The sequence below is a fragment of the Dreissena polymorpha genome, chromosome 12, assembly GCF_020536995.1.
Source record: "Dreissena polymorpha isolate Duluth1 chromosome 12, UMN_Dpol_1.0, whole genome shotgun sequence".
In the NCBI taxonomy this organism is placed as follows: Eukaryota; Metazoa; Mollusca; class Bivalvia; order Myida; family Dreissenidae; genus Dreissena; species Dreissena polymorpha.
In genome coordinates, this window is record NC_068366.1 from 32,980,247 (window position 1) to 33,003,885 (window position 23,639).

General features: G+C 36.4%; 2 protein-coding genes across 14 annotated transcripts in view; one reads left to right on the top strand and one right to left on the bottom strand.

Annotated features, from left to right (window-relative positions):
• The window catches only part of LOC127854288 (CAAX prenyl protease 1 homolog), a 106,736-nt gene extending 87,251 nt beyond the window's left edge, over window positions 1-19,485 (bottom strand). The window contains exon 1 of one of the 2 annotated variants that reach the window (XM_052389368.1): window positions 19,432-19,485. Coding sequence is in view for 1 of the 2 variants with exons in the window: in XM_052389371.1 (XP_052245331.1) it covers window positions 14,923-15,018 (96 nt within the window). In the remaining variant the exon portion in view is untranslated. Of the gene's footprint in view, window positions 1-14,922; window positions 15,048-19,431 lie in introns of those variants that run through there. The other variant, XM_052389371.1, reaches the window with a different exon arrangement.
• Window positions 1-23,639, top strand: part of LOC127854287 (bis(5'-adenosyl)-triphosphatase enpp4-like) — an 87,998-nt gene that overhangs the window by 50,209 nt on the left and 14,150 nt on the right. For 5 of the 12 annotated variants that reach the window (XM_052389354.1, XM_052389357.1, XM_052389356.1 and 2 more), the window contains one exon: window positions 440-3,854. The exons of 1 other annotated variant lie outside the window; for it this stretch is intronic. In XM_052389354.1, the coding sequence (XP_052245314.1) occupies window positions 440-642 (203 nt within the window). In that variant the 3' untranslated portion in view covers window positions 643-3,854. Of the gene's footprint in view, window positions 1-439; window positions 3,855-19,638; window positions 20,722-21,065; window positions 21,234-23,639 lie in introns of those variants that run through there. 6 more of the 12 variants (XR_008037013.1, XM_052389352.1, XM_052389360.1 and 3 more) reach the window with 5 other exon arrangements.

Sequence of the window (23,639 nt, forward strand, 5' to 3'; positions counted from 1 at the left end):
CATATTCCAGACATATTAATGTGATAATTGCTTGTAATATTTCAGACATATTAATTTGATAACTGCTTGTCATATTTCAGACATATTAATATGATAATTGCTTAACATATTTCAGAAATATTAATGTGATAATTGCTTGTCGTATTTCAGACATATTAATGTGATAATTGGTTGTCATATTTCAGACATATTAATGTGATAATTACTTGTCATATTTCGACATATTAATGTGATAATTGCTTGTCATATTTCAGACATATTCATTCTGATAGTTGGTGTCTTGTCATATTTCAGACATATTAATGTGATAATTGCTTGTCATATTTCAGACATATCAATGTGATGATTGCTTGTCATATTTCAGACATATTAATGTGATAATTGCTAGTCATATTTGAGACATATCCATTCTTATAGTTTGTGTCTTGTCCTATTTCAGACATATTCATTCTGATAGTTGGTGGACTGGTCAGCGGTGTGTTTGCAGTGGCGGCCTGTCAGGTTCAGCGCCAGTTGCGCCGCAGGAGGTACCAGTCCCATCCAATCCACAAGCTACCGAAGTCCATGATGATTGTGCCTAGTTCAGGGAAGGAGGATGCAGTCATTGGTCTGCTTAGTGATATGTCAGACGAAGAATTTTAGTGTGCCATAGGATTGTGGTAATGGGCACCTATTTGAAGCAATTTTAAGCTTGTTTTATTTTAATTAATTGTGTGTACCACCTTACTGTAGTAATGGGCCCTTATCAGGTGCATTCATCAATGGTCCTATACCCAAAAAATATTTGGTACAAAAATATTTCATAAAATACTTATAATATAAATATAAATTATTTTTTCCAATAATATATTTATATCCACTATAATTATTTTGCATTTAATTGTTGTGTGCTTCTTCAATATTCTTCCAATTTTATCTTCTTATTTTTCAGCCCTTTTTGCAAAGCTAGCAAAAGGTTTAATTTTCTTCTTTTTAACATTTTCAATAACTTTTTTAACAAATATATAACTGAATCAGTACTGAAAGCAAATAAAGGCAACCCATAATGAAAATAGTTTGATTTAGTGGATAAACAAGACCATGCCTTTGATAACTGTCTGAATGCATGCTTGCATGGTTGTAACCGTCAGCGAGGGGCAGAGTTTTGTCATGGTACTTGGTTTTTCCCCAATAGCTCAAAACCATATAAATTTTATATCCTCCAGTAGAAACTAAATAGCTGAATAGAGCATGTACAAATTTTCCCAAATTTTCGTTAGTCAAGTAGATTAATTTGTTAGGGGTGCAGGGACATCCCAATTCCCAATAAATAAAAAAAAATTAAGTTATATAAGTTAACCTGATCCAGTGTAGAAAATAGAAAAATATTGCATAATTAAATTATCTGTTGCATTGAATTTGTTTTAAAAACACTAAAATATGTTAAATTGATTATTTAAGACTTTCATTATTTTCCCAAAAATCCAGAGTTTTGTGCGATTTTTTTCCCCTCAAAAAAGGCCAGGCCGCTTTCCCAAAAATCATAATAAAAACTCTGAACTTATCACACATGTTAATATTTTGTAAAATTTCAATAATATGTTATCAAAATACTCGTTATTTACCAGTTAACGGCTTTTTTGAAACATAAGAAACACTATTTACATGCAATTATTTTTCCAAATTTAGCCAGTTTTGCGATTAATTTTTTTCCCAAAATGGGGTATTTCACGACGCAAAATTCCCAAAACTCCAGTGTGGCGTTTTCCCAAAATGGAGTGGAAAAGGCCTGAAGATTAGCCTTTGCAGTCTGCACAGGCTAATCAGGGACAACACTTTCCGCCTTAATTGGATTTTTGCTAAGAAGAGACTTTCTTTTAACGAAAAATGTCATATAAGCGGAAAGTGACATCCCTGATAAGCCTGTGTGGACTGCACAGGCTAATCTGGGACGACACTTTACGCACATGCATTATGCCCAGTTTTCTCAGAACACAACTCATATGTAGGCATAAACTTAAGTTAATGAATCTCAAGGCTTTTACTTGTGCAGTTTGTCAGCTCACCTGAGCGCTAAGCGCTCAAGTTGATCTATTGTGATTACCCTATGTTCGCTCTTGTGCTGCTTATGGCGTCCATTTTTAGCGCATAACCACTCTAGAGGCCTATTTTTCATCCAATCTTGATGAGGCTTGTTTAGAATGTTTTTCTGGACACGATCAAAACCATGTTTGAATCTGGGTCGAATACATTTAAAAACTTAAGTCCTTAGATCAAATCTTAGTAAAACCTTGTTAACATTCTAGAGGTTCTGTTGGCTGCTAATGAAACTTGGTCTGTATGTTTTATCTTAACAGTATGCAGGCCAAGTTGTAATCTGGGTCACATGCTTTATAAAACAAGGTCAATGGTAAAAAAGAAAGTCCTGGTTACCTTTCTTGAAATAATATTTATGACTCAATCTTGATGAAACTTGGTCAGAATGGTTATCTTTACATATTTTAGGTTAAGTTCGAATCTGGTTTACATGTTTTTAAAAACTATGTCATCCACCCCAGAGGCCACATTTATGTCTCAGTCTTGATGAAACTTGGGCAGAATGTTTATTTTGGCAATATCTGAAACGAGTTGGAATTTGGATTCGGATCACATGCATCTCAAAATGAGGTCACAAGGTCAAACCTTAGTTATTTGTGTAACCTGTCTAGAGGTCACTTTTATAACTCATCATTACAAAGTACAATATTCAAATCTGGGTCATGTGCGTCTTGAAACTAGGCCACCTTTTCAAATCTAAAATAAAAAAATCTGTTCACTCTATTGGCAACGTTTATTTGTCAAGCTTGATAAAAGGAATATTTGTCTTGACAATATCCAGGTCAAGTTTGATTCTTGGTTAGATGCGTTTATAAACTAGGTCACCTGGTCAAATCTTTAACAAAAACTTGTTACCACTCTATGGCCACATTTGTGTCTAAGCGTTAATGAAACTTGGTCAGAATGTTTAGAATGAAATACCAAGGCCACCTTTGAATGGTTGATTGGGGTGAAAAAGAAGATTACCAGGTTAAGTCCTCAACAATTGGTGAATTCAAGTGAAGGCTTACAGGCCATATGGCCCTCTTGTCTCATTATTTTTGGAGGAGTTTTTCATTACACAGTTTGAGCTCTGCTCTTTTGTTCCATGCTCAATGTGGAATATATTGTACATATGATGTATTAAATTAACATTTCTTCAATTATTAATTGCTTTTATTTGTATTATTAACAATTATCAGAAGGTTGCCTGATATTTTTTATTTAATGTTTCATTTTATTTTTTATCAAATGTACTTGCTTATATTCCATATGCACATGTATATTGTTTTGTATGAAATTGTGAGATACGCTGTTTGATGACACTTGTGTTTAAAAGCCTTAGAAAAACATTTGTGATATTAAAACACATTCCACTGAATGTTTGTTGAACTGTAGATGTTAAATCCTTATTTATACTAAGATTTAATGTTGTTCCAGATATAATGTGTTCATATAAATTGTGTGAATATTTATGCACTTTATAAAGCAACATATCAATATTATATGCAGTGAACATAAGGTTAGTGATACCTTCATTATATCAATCTGGTACTGAAAGGAACTTGTAACAGAATGTGTATATTTTTGGGGAAAACCAACATCACAGTATATATTTAATTGCAACAATGACATTAACTTTCAAGTTACATCCATTCAATGTGGGATGTCATAACCAATGATAATGATCAATGTATATGTATATGTGTTTATCACATGCTATACCCTGTTTACCATGTAATACAACCATCACATATTTTTTTATATTACACATGTGTAATACAACATTTTTAAGCGTTTTCATTGGCTTAGTTTTCGTTTATTGACCAATCGCATTTTGTTATTTTGCTGAAACGACATTGCAACGTAAAATGACGTCACGAAATGTAAACAACATTCGGGATTTATCATTATGTTTGCGTAAATATTTATTTAATTTGCTCATTTAAAAGCATGTGATAAAAAAGATCTGACACTCGTTGTCCTATCATACCATATTTTATTAAACTCGTCCAGGAAATTCGTTAGTAAGCTCGCCAAAGGCTCGCTTACTAACAAAATTCCTGAACTCGTTTAATAAAATATGGTATGATATGAAAACTCGTGCCAGATCCTATATTTATGGTCAATGACACTTTCATATCCAGCAAACACATAACTTATGCTCAATCTAGCTTAATGCGGCTCATTATACCTCAACAAACATTAATTAATGATTTCACAGTACTTGATTTTTTTTTTCCAAAACATGTCCAGGATTTCTAGTCCCCCTCCATGTTCTTTATTCTTTTGGACAGCAACATAATCAGGTCCACATAAATATTTAAAAAAACATGGAGTATTATCTGCTCATAGGCAGGGGTATCATTGGATTCCATCCAACTCATTGTGGCTAGATTTTGGACATACTCAAAGTGAATAAACATTATATCAAGGGCAGATCCTGAGGGGGGCTGAAGTTGCATATGCCCCCATAATTCCTCGACAATCATAAGTTAACTCAGCAAAAACCAGTGTAGATAAATCTTGCTCTACTTGTTGTTTAATAATACATTAACCTGAGCAATGTTAAGATCATGTTTATTTCAATAAACTTGCCTTCGCTGGGATTGATGCTTTAAGATTTTGACATAAGTCGCCATCCCAATACAGTTTGAAATGTCAAAATATAAAAACAAACTATGTTTGTCGGATTAGTTCAACTAATATTTGAATAATTAATCGGGTACCAAAAAAGTGTGCAGGATTCAAATTTTAAAAATCCTGGATCCGCCCCTGTAACGTCACGAGTCTTCATGTGCACAAACTATGCATTTGTTTTTATATGCAACTGACATTTTCTATCACTGCAAATCAGTACAACAACCTACTAGAGAATTTTTTAATAAAAGTATCATAATTTAAGATTTATTTTGGATTAAATGTTAATATAAATGGATGATTTTGCGATAAACATGAAAAAAAATGGCAATATTAAAAAAAAACAAGAGTGCCAAACTGTCACAAGATACGCCCGTTCGAAGGTTTTGGACACCATGCTCAATGCTTGAAATGCACTAAGTGACCTCAAGACCTAGTTATTGACCCGGCATGACCCATATTTGAACTTGACCTAGATATCATTTAGATGTAACATCTGACTAAATTTGGTGATGATCAGATGAAAACTACTTCAATTAGAGAGCGGACACCATGCTAAATGCTTGAAATGCCCCACGTGACATTGTGACCTCGTTTTTGACCCAGCATGACCCATATTCGAACTTGACCGACATATCATCTAGACACAACTTCTGACCAAATTTGGTGAAGATCGGGTGAAAACTACTTCAATTAGAGAGCGGACACCATGCTTCATCCTTGAAATGCACTAAGTGACCCCGTGACCTAGTTTTTGACCAGGCATGACCCATATTCGAACTTGACCTAGATATTGTCAAGACACAACTTCTGACCGAGTTTGGTGAAGATCGGATGAAAACTATTTGAACTACAAATGGCGCGGCAGAGGCCTACGCGTATCCCCACGCCGCATGTTTGACCCAGGGGCGCCCCAGGGTTGGTAATGGGTCCATGCATAGTTGAGATTAACCGAATTGTCATGAGAGAATTTCATTATCAATTAGAAGTGAATCGGTTTAGAAATGCAGAAGTTATATTGGGTGGGTGTGGCCTATGTGGGCGGGGCGCCCCAGGGTTGGTAATGGGGCCATGCATAGTTGAGATTGACCGTATTGTCATAAGAGAAGTTCAGTATCAATTAGAAGTGAATCAGTGTAGAAATGAAGAAATTATAGTAAAAGGCAATTTTGGATGGGTGTGGCCTATGTGGGCGGGGCGCCCCAGGGTTGGTAATGGGGCCATGCATAATTGAGATTGACTGTATTGTCATAAGTTAAGTTCAGTATCAATTAGAAGTGAAACGGTGTAGAAATGAAGAAGTTATAGTGAAAGGCAATTTTGGGTGGGTGTGGCCTTTGTGGGCGGGTTGCCCCAGGGTTGGTAATGGGGCCATGCATAGTTGAGATTGACCGTATTGTCATAAGAGAAGTTCAGTATCAATTTGAAGTAAATTGGTGTAGAAATGAAGAAGTTAATGTAAAATAACATAAACAAGAGCACCGCCTTGCGGGTGCAGACCGCTCATCTATTTTTCTTTTTAAAGGTGTAGGGACCTATCTCAATTTCAATCACAAAGGATGGAGGGGTGGAGTGGAGAGGGGTGTATAGTGTGGGGGTCTGGTCATTTATTACATTATCTTCCAAAAATGCAAAAAAAATGCAAAAAAAAAAAATTTGGGGGGGGGGGGGGGGATTCTTGGGTGGGATGGTTGGAAGGTATTTCAAAAATAAAATAATAAAAATAAATATTTGTGTTTTTTAACCATGATTGAAAAAACAAGAGATGTGTTTGTCAGAAACACAATGCCCCCTATTGCGCCGCTTTGAAATTATTATTATTTTTTTTTTACCTTTGACCTTGAAGGATGACCTTGACCTCGAAATTCAACCACTCAAAATGTGCAGCTTTATGAGAAGGCCGCTTTGAAATATTATTTTTTTGACCTTGAAGTTTGACCTTGACCTTGAAGGATGACCTTGAAATTCCACCACTCAAAATGTTCAGCTTCATGATAACGCCACTTTGAAATTTTTTTTTTTTTTACCTTGAAGGATGACCTTGACCTTGAAGGATGACCTTGACCTTGAACTTCCACCACTCAAATGTGCAGCTTCATAAGAACGCCGCTTTAAAAAAAATAAATAAAAAATTATTAACCTTTGACCCTGAAGGATGACCTTGACCTTGAAGGATGACCTTGAACTTCCACCACTCAAAATGTGCAGCTTCACGAGAACGCCGCTTTGAATTTTGAAATTATTTTTTTTTACCTTGAAGGATGACCTTGACCTTGAACTTCCACCACTCAAAATGTGCAGCTTCATGATAAGGCCGCTTTGATTTTTTAAATATTTTGTTTGACCTTTGACCTTGAAGGATGACCTTGGCCTTGAAGGATGACCTTGACCTTGAACCTACACCACTCAAAATGTGCAGCTTCATGATAACGCCGCTTTGAATTTTTTTTTGACCTTTGACCTTCAAGGATGACCTTGACCTTGAAGAATGACCTTGACCTTGAACTTCCACCACTCAAAATGTGCAGCTTCATGATAATGCCGCTTTGAAATTTTTAATTTGTTTTTTGACCTTTGACCTTGAAGGATGACCTTGACCGTGAAGGATGACCTTGAACTTCCACCACTCAAAATGTGCAGCTTCATGAGAACGCCGCTTTGATTTTTTTTTTTTTTTACCTTGAAGGATGACCTTGACCTTCCACCACTCAAAATGTGCAGCTTCATGAGATACACATGCATGCTAAATATCAAGTTGCTATCTTCAATATTAAGAAAGTTATGGCCAATGTGAAAGTTTTCAGACGGACAGACGCCATTTATTTGACATTTGATCTTGAAGGATGACCTTCGCCTTCACCTTTCACCACTCAAAATGTTCAGCTCCATGAGATACACATGCATGCCAAATATCAAGTTGCTATCTTCAATATTGAAAAAGTTATGGCCAATGTTAAAGTTTTCGGACGGACAGACACCATAAATTTGACCTTGAAGGATGACCTTGACCTTGCCCTTTCATCACTCAAAATGTGTAGCTCCATGAGTACACATGCATGCCAAATAATTATCAAGTTGCTATCTTAAAAAGTGAAAAAGTTATGGCCAATGTTAAAGTCTTTTTCGGACTGACAGAGAGACTGACTGACATACTGACGGACAGTTCAACTGCCCGGGGCATAAAAATTATTTTTTTGGGGTGGGGGTGGGTATAGTGTGAGGGGGTGGTGGTCATTTATTAGATGATCTTTAATTAGAAAAAAATAATGGGGGGGGATTTGGGAGGGGGGGATTCGGGGGGGGGGGGGGGGGGGGGGGGGTAAGAGTCAGGTAAGAGTTGTTTTGTCAAAGTATCAATCAAATCTAATCATAAATAAAGAAGTTATGGCAATTTTAGCAAAATTTAATAATTTGACCTTGAGAGTCAAGGTCATTCAAAGGTCAAGGTAAAATTCAACTTGCCAGGTACAGTACCCTCATGATAGCATGAAAGTATTTAAAGTTTAAAAGCAATAGCCTTGATACTTTAGAAGTAAAGTGAATCTAAACACAAAATGTAACCATATATTCAAAGTTACTAAGTCAAAAAAGGGCCATAATTCGGTAAAAATGACAATCAGAGTTATGCAACTTGTCCTTTACTGTCCCCTTATGATAGTTTGCGAGTGTTCCAAGTATGAAAGCAATATCTATGATACTTTAGGGGTGGACCAAAACACAAAACTTAACCAAATGTTCAAGGATTAAGGGCCCATATTTCCGTCAAAATGCCAGTCAGAGTTACATAACTTTGCCTGCACAGTCCCCTTACGATAGTTAGTAAGTGTTGCAAGTATGAAAGCAATGGCTTTGATACTTTAGGAAAAAAGTGGACCTAAACACAAAACTTAACCAAATTTTCAATTTTCTAAGTATAAAAAGGGCACATAATTCTGTCAAAATGCCAGTCAGAGTTACATAACTTTGCCTGCACAGTCCCCTGACGATAGTTAGTAAGTGTTGCAAGTATGAAAGCAATGGCTTTGATACTTTAGGATAAAAGTGGACCTAAACACAAAACTTAACAAAATTTTCAATTTTCTAAGTATAAAAAGGGCACATAATTCCGTCAAAATGCCAGTCAGAGTTACATAACTTTGCCTGCACAGTCCACTTACGATAGTTAGTTAGTGTTGCAAGTATGAAAGCAATGGCGTTGATACTTTAGGAAAAAAGTGGACCTAAACACAAAACTTAACCAAATTTTCAATTTTCTAAGTATAAAAAGAGCACATAATTCTGTCAAAATGCCAGTCAGAGTTACATAACTTTGCCTGCACAGTACCCTTATGATAGTTAGTAAGTGTTGCAAGTATGAAAGCAATAGCTTTGATACTAAAGGAATCAAATGGACCTAAACACAAAACTTAACCAAAATTTTCAATTTTCTAAGTATAAAAAGGGCACATAATTCTGTCAAAATGCAAGCCAGAATTATCTTACTTTGCCTGCCCAGTCCCCTCATGATAGTAAGTAACTGTACCAAGTTTGAATGCAATAGCATTGATACTTTATGACAAAAGTGTACCTAAACGCAAAACTTAACCGGACGCCAACGCCAAGGTGATGACAATAGCTCACAATTTTTTTCAAAAAATAGATGAGCTAAAAATGAGTGAAAATCTCTGACCCAGCACACCCCAACCCCCATAACTTTTGACCCAGGGGTCAGATCAAAATTCCAAATAGTGCAGGGTCGCACATATGCTCATAGCTACCATGTGTGTAAGTTTCAAGGTTCTAGTGCTTATAGTGTAGGAGGAGATAGTGGCCAGGACGGACGGACAGACGGACGGACAGACGGCGGAGATAACCACAATATACCCACGCTTTTCAAAAAGCGTGGGGATAATAAGAGAGCGGACACTGCTGTGGACGCCGCCTGCCCGCCAAGGGTGAAACTATAATACGTCCCGTTTTAAAAAAACGGGCGTATAAAAAAGCATAAAGCAGCACAAGTAATTAACCAGTATCCATTGTGTGACATAAAACAAACACAAGTCAGCATTTAGAAAATATCCGAAATCGCAACGTAACCGTGAACGTCCGAATTTATGGTCATTACTCAAAGCATAATTTCTCTATCAAATTTGATGAAACATTCAAAATAAATACAGATAACGTATATATTGGTTTATTCTTGATTTATTTAAACAAGTAACCGAACATGATCGTTTATTTTGTAAAATTTGCTTACATTTGATAATCCACAGGCCGCCGCCATGTTTGAAGTTTACCTGACCTTCTTTTCCGCAGTAAAAGAGGCAGGGTACCAGACAATGAACAAAGCACAATATTGTGAGCGATACGATCCAAACGTAATATAAGTGGCCCAATCAAAAATATATTAATGACATGTAAACATGAACATTGTGTACTTCTTTTTACTTTTAACTTAAATGCTTTAACGCAGGAAAAATAAATACACAATCAAGCATATATTTACACTAGAAATGGCGCGGCAGAGGCCGACGCGTATCCCCACGCCGAATGTTTGACCTAGGTGTGCCCCAGGGTTGGTAATGGGGCCATGCATAGCTGAGATTGACCGTATTGTCATAAGAGAAGTTCATCATCAATTAGAAGTGAATTGGTGTAGAAATGAAGAAGTTATAGTAAAAGGCAATTTTGGGTGGGTGTGACATATGTGGGCAGGGCGCCCCAGGGTTGGTAATTGTGCCATGCATAGTTGAGATTGACCGTATTGTCATAAGAGAAGTTCAGTATCAATTTGAAGTGAATCGGTGTAGAAATGAAGAAATTATAGTAAAAGGCAATTTTGGGCGGGTGTGGTCTATGTGGGCGGGGCGCCCCAGGGTTGGTAATGGGGCCATGCATAGTTGAGATTGACCGTATTGTCATAAGAGAGGTTCAGTATCAATTTGAAGTGAATCGGTGTAGAAATAAAGAAATTATAGTAAAAGGCAATTTTGGGTGGGTGTGGTCTATGTGGGCGGGGCGCCCCAGGGTTGGTAATGGGGCCATGCATAGTTGAGATTGACTGTATTGTCATAAGAGAAGTTCAATATCAATTTGAAGTGAAACAGTGTAGAAATGAAGAAATTATAGTAAAGGCAATTTTGGGTGGGTGTGGTCTATGTGGGCGGGGCCCCAGGGTTGGTTATGGGGCCATGCATAGTTGAGATTGACCCTAATGTCATAAGAGAAGTTCAGTATCAATTTGAAGTGAATCCGTGTAGAAATGAAAAAATTATAGTAAATGGAATTTTTTGGTGGGTGTGGCCTATGTGGGCGGGCGCCCCAGGGTTGGGATTGGGGCCATGCATAGTTGAGATTGACCCTAATGTCATAACAAAAGTTCAGTATCAATTTGAAGTGAATCCGTTGTAGAAATGAAAAAATTATAGTAAATGGAAATTTTTGGTGGGTGTGGCCTATGTGGGCGGGGCGCCCCAGGGTTGGGAATGGGGCCATGCATGGTTGAGATTGACCGTATTGTCATAAGAGAGGTCCAGTATCAATTTGAAGTGAATCGGTGTAGAAATAAAGAAGTAAATGTAAAATAACCTAAAAAATGAGTGATAATTTCTGACGCGGCCCCACCCCAACCGCTATAACTTTTGACCCAGGGGTCAGATCAAAATTCCAAATAGTGCAGGGTCGCACATATGCTCATAGCTACCATGTGTGTAAGTTTCAAGGTTCTAGTGCTTTTAGTGTAGGAGGAGATAGTGGCCAGGACGGACGGACGGACGGACAGACGGACGGACGGTGGAGATAACCACAATATCCCCACCTTTTTTTCAAAAAGCGTGGGGATAAAAATTATTTAAATACATGTTATAATAAATTGCTATAAAGTAAATAATATGTTTTCAACGCAAGCGATAACTTTCTTTTCTATACAGGCAGGGCTTTTTTTGCCCTATTTTATAGCCAAAATTTGGCTATATTCCCAATCGCAAAAAGGATACTTTTTTCCCAAAATTTGCTAAAAAATTCCCAATTGGGGAAAAAACGCTAATGATATCAGCTGTTTCGCTTTTTAACAAAGCATAGTCCGATCAGGTGTCGTACTGGTTTTAGACTATACATCGATTTGGATAACGTCAGCATTATTTGTGTGCCCCATATTCTCTGTGTTGTTCAGGCGCTTTTAAATTCAAGCGTTTTGTGATTCGGCTGAATGGAAAACAAAGATGTCGCAAAATTCAAAATATTACGTGAAAAAGATTCCTAAGCAAAAACCTGGCGGCTAAACGAAAACTGTGGATTTTTTAAGAAAGCGTTATTAAATAAACGAGCATCGTCAACAAGTACAAACTCGTTCCATTGTTAATAATATTAATTTAATAACAAGTGACTCTTTTGCATCGTCCTCATTGATTTCAGAAAGCAAAGTGCTCACTGATATTAAACATGTTGAAAGCAGTAGTTCTTCAGAAGAAGATGAAGCGCCTCCTAGTCCTAACAAGAGCTGTCAGAGGACAGCGCGCTTGACTATTCGAGTGCTTGACAGTATAACGTAAGCCATCATGGGGAAATTGTTCATATTCAATAATTTATTAGACGATCTTTCAAAAATAAAACAAGAGTTCCGCGGTCGGAGATGACCGCATTGAAGCCGGATTTTTTATTTAAATGACAGGAAAGTACCTTTCGTGTTTTTGTCAATGCAATACTTAAATTACTGAAATAATTCTAGGTCCAAGCATACCAAAGTTATAACAATTTTAACATTTTAACATTGAAGGTCACAGTGACCTTGACCTTCAAATGAATGACATTGAAATGAGCAGTGGTGATCTTCTAGTACTGGCCAACCTTTATGTCAAGTTTGAAGACTCTAGGTACAAGCATACCAAAGTTATAACATGGAATAAGAACTTTAACATTTTTACCTACCAAAGTTATAAGAACTTTAACATTTTTACATTCAAGGTCACAGTGACCTTGACCTTAGAATGAATGACCTTGAAATGACCAGTGGTCATCTAAGTGTGCTTGCAAACCTTCATGTCAAGTTTGAAGACTCTATGTCCAAGCATACCAAAGTTATAACAATTTTAACATTTTAACATTTAAGGTCACAGTGACCTTGACCTTCAAATGAATGACATTGAAATGACCAGTGGTCATCTTCTAGTACTGGCCAATCTTTATTTCAAGTTTGAAGACTCTAGGTACAAGCATACCAAAGTTATAACATGAAATAAGAACTTTAACATTTTTACATTCAATGTCACAGTGACCTTGACCTTCAAATGAATGACCTTGAAATGTCCAGTGGTTACTTACTAGTTCTGGCCAACCTTCATGTCAAGTTTCAAGACTCTAGGTCCAAGCATACCAAAGTTATAACAACTTTAACATTTTTACATTCAAGGTCACAGTGACCTTGACCTTCAAATGAATGACCTTGAAATGTCCAGTGGTTACTTACTAGTTCTGGCCAACCTTCATGTCAAGTTTCAAGACTCTAGGTCCAAGCATACCAAAGTTATAACAACTTTAACATTTTTATATTGAAGGTCACAGTGACCTTCACCTTCAAATGAATGACCTTGAAATGACCAGTGGTCATCTGTTAATCCTGGCCAACCTTCATGTCAAGTTTGAAGACTCTAGGTCCAAGCATACCAAAGTTATACCATGAAATAAGAACTTTAACATTTTTACATTCAAGGTCACAGTGACCTTGACCTTCAAATGAATGACCTTGAAATGACCAGTGGTTACTAACTAGTTATGGCCAACCTTCATGTCAAGTTTCAAGACTCTAGGTCCAAGCATACCAAAGTTATAACAACTTTAACATTTTTTATATTGAAGGTCACAGTGACCTTGACCTTCAAATGAATGACCTTGAAATGACCAGTGGTCATCTGTTAATCCTGGCCAACCTTCATGTCAAGTTTGAAGACTCTAGGTCCAAGCATACCAAAGTTATACCATGAAATAAGAACTTTAACATTTTCGAGCACGCCGCCACCCCGCCCGCCCGCCCGCCCCCCCGCCCGCCCGACAACATCAATCTATAAGCCGAGATTTTTTCGAAAAAAATCCGGCTAAAAGGAAAAAAATATATATATTTCTTTTGGGGGGGGTAGGGGGGGGGTTGAGATGGGGGTATAATGTGGGGTGTGGTCATTTATTAGATGATCTTTCAAAAATAAAAAAAGGAAAAAATATATAAAAAAATTGGGGGGGGGGGGGGGAGGTGGGGCAGGGAATCTTGGGGGGGCGTGGGGTATTGTTTGGGTGGAATCCATTGTGGTATTCAGGTAAGTGTTGTTTTGTCAAAGTATTAATAAAAACTGATCATAAATAAAGAAGTTATGGCAATTTAAGCAAAATGTTCAATCATCTAAGTATAAAAGGGGCCATAATTCTGTCAAAATGCTTGATATAGTTGTCTGCTCTTGTTTATAGATTGGGGTGATGTTGGTAAAGAAGTATGCAAAATATAAAAGCAATATGTCAAAGGACATAGGAAATATTTGGGATAGTACACAAACTTTAACATAGAATTATCAATAATATGCATATTCTAAGTATAAAAGGGGCAATAATTCTGTCAAAATGCTTGATAGAGTTGTCTGCTCTTGTTTATAGGTTGGGGTCATGTTGGTAAACAAGTATGCAAAATATGAAAGCAATATGTCAAGGGACATTGAAAATATTTGGGGTAGTACGCAAACTTTAACATTTGCACGCTAACGCCAACGCAAACGCCGACGCCGGGGTGAGTAGGATAGCTCCACTATATATATTTCATATATAATAGTCGAGCTAATAAAATGGTGTCTGATGTCACAGAAGACTTTGTGTTAGCTTATTATGTGGTAAACTGTTGATCATGATGGTGTTTGTGATAAAGATGTTGAACTCTTTTATGTAGTTTTAAATCCCAATTTATTTTCCCAATTTCTTGAAAATGCTGATAAAATTCCCAATTTCAAAGCCATGGGCTATCTTCCCAAAAAGCTGAAAAAAAAGCCCTGACATGTACGAGCGGTATAATATGTATAACGTATACTGAAACATTTTTTTCTACTTAAGGTTTTTCGGTTTACCGGTTAATAACCGGTTACGACAAACGGTTAACCAGTTAATGTTTTTTGTAACCTTGCATCCATAAATAATACCCATTTTTGCAAGACTTGGCTTAAGTGATCAACTCCTTGGTTGACAAGTTGGAATTGGGCACAAAATGAAGGCAATTACCGAGTGTTCTATTTCTCCCCAGACACCGACGTAAAATCCAAGTGTGCTCTTGTCTAAGTTGTACGGACGTGCCTTTTCGTAAGTTTCTTGGTCCATTATACTTGAAATATTCTCTGGAATTTAGGTTACTGTTCTGTACAACTCTCTCTGTAAATAATATTGAATATATTATTTTACAAGAAATCATGATTATAATAAGGATCACATCAATGTAGAATTCAAGTAGAATGTAAATTAGATCATTAAATTTTATTCAAATAAAGTCATACATAACAATGTAACATAGAACACAGGAGGCTGAAAGGGTGTTGGTTTAATATAATAGTGTGTTATGACCAAAAATCCCCAAAATCAAAACCAAATGGTAACTATTATTATTACTTTATTTTGGTTTGAGGCATTTTCAGTCAAAACACAATATATATTAATTATTATACAATCCCAACACCGTTCAAGCCCTACTGTACATGTATGTCAGAGTGCATGCAAATTCCACTTAAATCTACCAAACTTATGATGACAAGTATTTCACAATTTTATATTAACATGAGATTCTGTTTTATTTAAATGTTTAAACTGACAATTCAGTTTTAAAAAGCCAAAGCATTTTGGTGTATAAAAGTGAGTGTGGGTAGTAGTGAGCACAAGTCATGCATTCTGAGTCCTTCAATTCATCTATGTCAAAAAGAATTTCAAATTAATAATACATGTATGTATACAATTTATAGAAAAAGCAAAAGGTAACTTAAAGGTTAGGTCATGGTCAAATATGATCCTGTTAAATTGTAACATTTAGGCAGATACTATAATAATTCTGGTTGTTCAAAACATGTAGAGCTGTTATTACCTAATTGGTAGCTCGCACCTCTGTTCTGTGAGATGCTAGCTCTTAAAGTTGACAAGTAGACAAATACAGACACAGGGATTTCAATTGAAGCTGAATCCTGCTTTTTGATTCAAGCATTTTGCAATTTTGTCACTTTTGACTCCTCCAATTTATCTTCCTTGCATCATTTATTTTGTCACTTTTGACTCCTCCAAATTATCTTCCTTGCATCATTTTGGTGCAAATGTTACCTTGAAACTAACATAAAATGTTTGTTTTATTATACATCAAGAGATGTTTTTGTCAGAAACACAATGCCCCTACTGCGCCGCTTTGAAGCCATATATTTGACCTTTGGCCTTGAAGGAAGACCTTGACTTTTCACAACTCAAAATGTGCAGCTCCATGAGATACACATACAGTACAGCCAACGCGGAAGAAACATTATCCTTGGTCACACCACCGCCAGGACATTAGTACTCGGCGGCAGCGTGGTGTGTTCACAAAGCGTATCGCAGAGGCACGCAGCATTAATCCGCGCAACGACGCCGAGTCTGTATTAACCTCGCGTACTTTGGCCTCATTAATCCGCCCCATACGTACGCGGCAGATCGAGTGCAAAGATATACACCTACATGTACATTTGTGCAGCGTCAAATCCTAGATTTACGCTTCTTTCGTAGTTATTATTTTCACGTTTTAATATGCGGATATGATTTTTAAATGAGGCTTTATAGACTATTTATATAATATCACAACATCAAATATATTCCACATGTTTTGTTCGATTCTCAAATAAGCATTATTCAATTTGTAATCCAAAACACATGTCCGAATTCTAATGCTAACGCAACATTAACAATTAAATTCTAGCGTCAAATAAACAGTGCTTTATCCTTTGTCTCAATAAAAAGCGCGCGAAAATTATGCAGACATGTAGAACGTCGCATGGAAAGTGTGGGTGTATTTTGTGTTTTATAAACACATGAACATCATGTCACAGGGGTGGCGAAATCTCAAAAAACTATACTAGTCACCAGACAACCATTGAGGAAATTTAACTTGTCCGTTGCTGAACTACACTTGTCCGTTAATGTTTATATAAATTATAAACACATTTATTGATTAATGTAAAACAATGTGGAATATACCAAAATGAGTATGATTTGCTAGTTTTGTTTATAGTTGTATTTCAATAGTACATTAATTATAGCAGTATATTATAAACAATATAAAGACTTTCTAAAACTTTTAATCTTGAAAAGCTAGTGTTAAAACATGTGTTGAACATAAGTACATCGTAATCTTAACAAATTAAACTAATCCAATATGTCGACCTCATCAGACTGAGGCTCGGCGCCGCTACTGGTAGCAATTTGATTATCATCAACTGGTAACCATTGAAAATCTATGAGCCAAGTTTCTTGAAAAGTTCTGGTGCGTATACTTAGATCATATTTTTTATCATAATCTTTCTTAGTTTTTTTGGGAGGTGGACTGCTCAAAGCTTCGGGTTTCTGCTCCGTTGATGAAAATTTAAAAAAACTAAATGTTCCATTTTTACCATTAAAGTCGTCTTAAATAATAAGGTAGACCATGTTTTGATTATCTTACTTTGATACTTTTTATCTCCGTCTGATTGTAAAAATAAAGAAACCAGTCTGTACACTGTCTAACAGTCAGGCCGAATGTTTAAAATGCCGCATGCTCCTGGTCTCTTATAGAATAAGGGAGATCACTGCGCAGGAGAGTGCCCATATTTTAGCTTGATTGCTCCGCAAATAGCACTGACAATGTAATCGCATGTCAATATCCGGTTTTGTAAAACTTAATTACGGCTTTAATACAATGTATTTTTTTGTATACCTGGACCCGACTTTTAACAAACTTGTTGTCCACGGACAACTTAATTGAAAAAAATCAGTTGCCCAGACAACCAAATGTACGACTCGGGCAACTCGGACATTTGATTTCGCCACCCCTGCGGGACATGGCGATTTACGCGTGTTCAGTGGAAAAGAAACCCGCCCCAATTGGACGTTATTTCATCACATCTTTAAATAGAAACAAATGCCAAAATGTATTTGACACTTAAGAAAAATGGCATATGTTTGTATTTCTTGAAATTCATGTCAGAGAACTTTTATCGTAAATATTTACCAGAATTTGCTTTGAAACTGGAATATACAGGATTATCGGGTAATGAGTAGCGACGGTAAAATAGTAAGTATGCAGTAATAGATACATTAAATTAATTATGATTTTAAATATCATTATAATTGTTCTTTTAAAATTTATTGACTTACTTATCATTTTTAAAAGATTTTCATTTTATGATGCGCATCGACTAGGGGTCATGTCGCGGATCGCAGCTTGCCTCGGCGGACAGATGTGAAGCATCCAGGCGAAATGCGAGGTGCCGCCGCATACTGATGTGGCTTCAACGGCCGACTCGGCATCGACTTGTTGCGCCTTGACGCCGCGAATCGCGAAATATGTTTGTACCCGTTAGCTGTACTGTAAATGCCAAATATCAAGTTGCTATCTTCAATATTGCAAAAGTTATGGGCAATATTAAAGTTTTGGGACGGACGCACAGACTGACCAACACACAGACAGTTCAACTGCTATATGCCAACCTACATGGGGCATAAAAAGTTAGTTTTAAGTTAAGCAAGATGTACTTAAAGACGTTAAAGTTATACAAAGCAATATTTGTAGAGCAATCAACTAATATATATATACTGCAACACGGTTGACTCGCGGTACTTGAGGAATATTCACTTGCGTCTAGAAACGATATTCATATATCAGATAAATTATTTAAAGGACAATCATATTTAACTTAACTTTATTGGACAAAGGCCTTTTTTATGGCGAAAATCCTTCAGTATTAACTGCCGTAGAAACAAATCTAACACCACTGTCCGCAATTGTTGTTTATTTTTTCTCCCGGTAGATTCGCGGTAAATAGATTAAACAGCACCGATTTTAAATTAAACATGCATTATCAAAGCTCTGACATACACTTTAAAGTAACAATCAATAAAGTAAATCACAATTTAAATATATGGAATTTAAGGCATCAAATAAAATAAATAGCACAGTTATTTTTAGGCAATGTCGTATTTTTTTCGTTACGACAATTAACTGAACTATACAAATTCAAATATTGTTAAAGTCTGAGTTTTACGACATTTAATTACCAAAAATCGATTCCAATCTGTAGGGAGACATGTTTTCTGTCAGATTTGACAAGTAGGTAACGCAGGATTGTTAATAAACAAAATCCAGAGGGCGCTAATGAAATACCCCGACTCAACCAGACCCGCGACTTAACCGGGTTTGAGTATAAACAAAATATTTAGATTTCGATATAATTTTGACCCCTGAAAAGTTCATTTGACCCCTGAAAATTTTAAGCAAAGGGTTATTTGACTCCTTGTTTTAAAAAAAACTATTGAAATCCCTGAGACAGACACACGGGACATAACTTGTTACAATATTATGAATATATCCGGATATGACCATCCGAAATGTATATCTAGTTATAAAGAAAACAAAATTGCCAAGACAGACAGCTGTTACAGCTTTTATACGAAAATAATATTTTTTCATCATTTCTTTTAAAGCATTTAAATAAAATCTTACAATCGAAGAATTAAATTGGGTAAATGTCTTACTATGTGTAAGAGCACCGAGACTTGTGCAGCTTGTACACGCTTGCATCAACAAACAAATAAAAATACTTAATGAAAAATTAAACTATCAATAAATATCACGAATTATATTAAAACAATACAGTTTTGTGTATTTTAAAAGAAGCAATACAATTCAACTGTTACTTCTAGGTAGTATTGTAAATAAACAACTATCAATAACGTTTTTTGCTTACATCACTGTTCATACAAAAAATGTCCAGACAGGAGACGTCGCGGGAGACGTCGGTATACTGAAGAACCGCATGACCAATCGAAGAGGATGTTAAATAACAGTGAATACCAATGTACATTTCATAAATAGACATCCATCTATCTATCTATACTGTCTAACTCCCCTTGCGCGTGTTATTGATAGGTGACATATGTTTATCATTGGTCATACAATAAAACCACAAAGAATGTGTGACATTTCACTACTTATTAGCTGTGTACTCTTTTTAACAATGACTTCAAGCTGTGAAGCTGATGCAGTTCACAATGTTCTTCTCATTTCATTTGATGGCTTCAGATGGGACTATTACAAGAAAGCAAATTATCTCACAAATATCCATAGAATGATTGCTGATGGGGGCTGGGCAGTAAATGGAACGAAGAATGTATTTATCACAAAAACCTTGCCAAATCATTTTACGATGGTGACTGGCCTATATCAGGAAACCCATGGTATTGTTGGGAACGTCATGTATGATCACGTTTTTAATGCAACATACTATGGTGGGAATTACACGATACAAAGCGAATCCCGTTGGTACACTGGAGAACCCATCTGGGCTACAAATCAACGTCAACGAACGGATTATAGGTCAGGTTGTGTCTGTTGGCCGTCTAGTGGGGCAGTTTTGGAAGGGTTTCGACCTTATCAACATATACCCTGGAAAACTGCTGAAGATTTTCCTTACAAGGAAAGATTTAAAACTGCTGTGAAGTGGTTCACCGATCATGAATATCCAACAAATCTTGTTTTGGTTTATATTGATAACCCTGATATAATAGGACATACATTTGGACCAGATTCTGATGAACTAATACATGAACTACTCGTTCTTGATGAGGCCTTAGGTTATCTTTTTGATCTCCTTATAGATGAACATTTGCTCGACAAAACTGACATTATTTTAACAAGTGATCATGGCATGGCTAGCATTCCTAAGGACGATTCTTATAAAATAGAATTGACAAAGTATCTTACTCATGGGACGTATTTTGTTACAGACACAAGTCCTACGGCTTGTATTTTTCCAACATCACCTGGTAACTGCATTGACTTCTTTTGTAAATGATAGTTTGCTTTAAAGATTTTTCCACTTAAGATCTTTTTTCAAAATCTATACACAATAATAAAGTTATAAATGGTGATTTTATATGACAACATATGATTGTTGTCTTCTTAGTTTAGTTCAAATGGGTAGCAGTGTAGTGCTGTGGATATCTTTAGTCATACGTTTTACACAATTAAATGATAAATAATATATTTAAGAAGAAAACGCAGTTCCAAAATATTTGGAGATTGTCTATCACCGCATTATTTTATTTTTAAACCAGTGAAATAATATAAATTTGTGCAAGTAGTGTACATTTTCATATTTAATTTTCAGAACTTGAAGATGCAATATTCCAGAATTTAAGTTCAATAAAGCATGCAAAGGTGTACAGAAAAGCGGACATTCCAGCGGAGTTTCATTTCAAAAACAACCGACGCACACCACCCATAATTATTATTCCAGAAGAACATTACTGGTGCTCAAACAACAATACATATATCGGTAAGGTGAAGAAATATAAGTATAAGGCACGTCATTATCACACCATTTTTTTTTTGTCAAAAGGGCACCTAAGCAGGTGTGCTCATAAGGTCTAATTAATAAAACTAGTTTCACTGTAAAATTTAGTAAATTTATTGAAATTCTGATAAAATTTCTGTATAATATTGTGACTTTGGGGCTGCAGGGTGCTGCGCCCTTACATTAGCAGACCTAGCTGGAAAACTGGATTCAGACTATATGAATGCAGGATGGCACTTTGTTCAAACAGTGCATTTATTATGCTCCCTGAAAAAAAAAATTGTGCAGCATTTAGTTGCCAGTTTGTCCTTCCTTCCTTCCGTCACACTTTTCCGTCACACTTTTGTTACAGTTTCTCATTGCGCCTTCAACATTTTACCGATCTTTTACATATTTGGCATGTAGGTACCTTGCATGGACCTCTACCTTTTGATGAGGTCACTGGGGTCAAGGTCAAGGTCACCAAGGCTAATAATAGATTTTCTCAAGGTCACACTTTGGTTACAGTTTCTCATAGCGAACATAAGGGGAGCATCCATCATTTTCAACGATTCTTGTGTTTATCTAGACAAAATCTAGTCCTAGTTGAAATAAGAGTTACCTCTGTCAAAAAACTAGGTCACCAGGTCAAATTTAAGAAAAAACTTGTATCCACAATACACAAACTCTAGGGAAAAAAATTGCAACAAACGAAAGAAAACCTTACAACCAAGCACCAAACATCTGCCTTAAAACAGGTCAAATTATAAAGATTTGGCAAGTGTTAATTGTGTTGTTGCTATACATGGCAGAGGGCATGATGCCTCTTGAATAGCAGTAATTCAGGTAAATACACTAGCGTATATAGAGCGTATATTGCATTCAAATGAAGCACTTTCCGTCTATCATAAACATGATATATGTATTACATACAAAAGAATTAGTCTTCCAGTGATTCAAAATATGACAGGACAATTGCCATGTATATAAATTGCACTTCAGCTTTTTTATGCCCCCCTTCGAAGAAGAGGGGGTATATTGCTTTGCTCATGTCGGTCGGTCGGTATGTCGGTCCGTCCACCAGGTGGTTTCCGGATGATAACTCAAGAACGCTTGGGGCTAGGATCATGAAACTTCATAGGTACATTGATCATGACTTGCAGATGACCCCTATTGATTTTGAGGTCACTAGGTCAAAGGTCAAGGTCACGGTGACCCGAAATAGTAAAATGGTTTCCGGATGATAACTCAAGAACACATACGCCTAGGATCATGAAACTTCATGGGTAGATTGATCATGACTTGCAGATGACCCCTATTGATTTTGAGGTCACTAGGTCAAAGTTCAAGGTCACGGTGACCCAAAATAGTAAAATGGTTTCCGGATGATAACTCAAGAACGCATACGCCTAGGATCATGAAACTTCATGGGTAGATTGATCATGACTCGCAGATGACCCCTATTGATTTTGAGGTCACTAGGTCAAAGGTCAAGGTCACAGTGACACGAAATAGTAAAATGGTTTTCGGATTATTACTCAAGAACGCATACGCCTAGGATCATGAAACTTCATAGGTAGATTGATCATGACTTGCAGATGACCCCTATTGATTTTGAGGTCACAAGGTCAAAGGTCAAGGTCACGGTGACCCGAAATAGTAAAATGATTTTCGGATGATAACTCAAGAACGCTTTTGCCTAGGATCATGACACTTCATAGGTACATTGATCGTGACCCGCAGATGACCCCTATTGATTTTCAGGTCACTAGGTCAAAGGTCAAGGTCACAGTGTCAAATATCGTATTCACACAATGGCTGCCACTACAACGGACAGCCCATATGGGGGGCATGCATGTTTTACAAACAGCCCTTGTTTTTCAGTTATCATAAGTTAAATTCTATATGGTTTTAAAATAATCTTTAAAGGGGCCTTATCACAGATTTTTGCATGTATTGACGTTTGTCATTAAGTGCTTTATAATGATAAATGTGAGCATTGAATCTAAAAAGCTCCAGTAAAAAAACAAGAATAAAATAAAAGGAAGAAAAAAGTAACCCTCAACTAGGCTAGAGTCACTGACCCCTGGAGCCCTGGAGTAAAAGTCTATCGCTTAGACCGCTTGGCCATCCGTGCTCATGCAATGAGGAATGTATTTTATACTTAATATAAGCAATCCTCATAGTATCACAAAATATAATGACAACAACAGAACCCTCCAAATTATTCAATAATTTCGCATTGCAACGCTTTATAATTTTCAGGTTTTTAAATCGTCAAAAGATGCATATAATGGATATTTTAGAGCATGGTAAATGTTCAGTATTACTGTTTCCTCACAACTATCTTAACTACAATGAAAATTTGCAAATCTGAAACAAATTGTTTCAATTTTGTCAATTTACCAA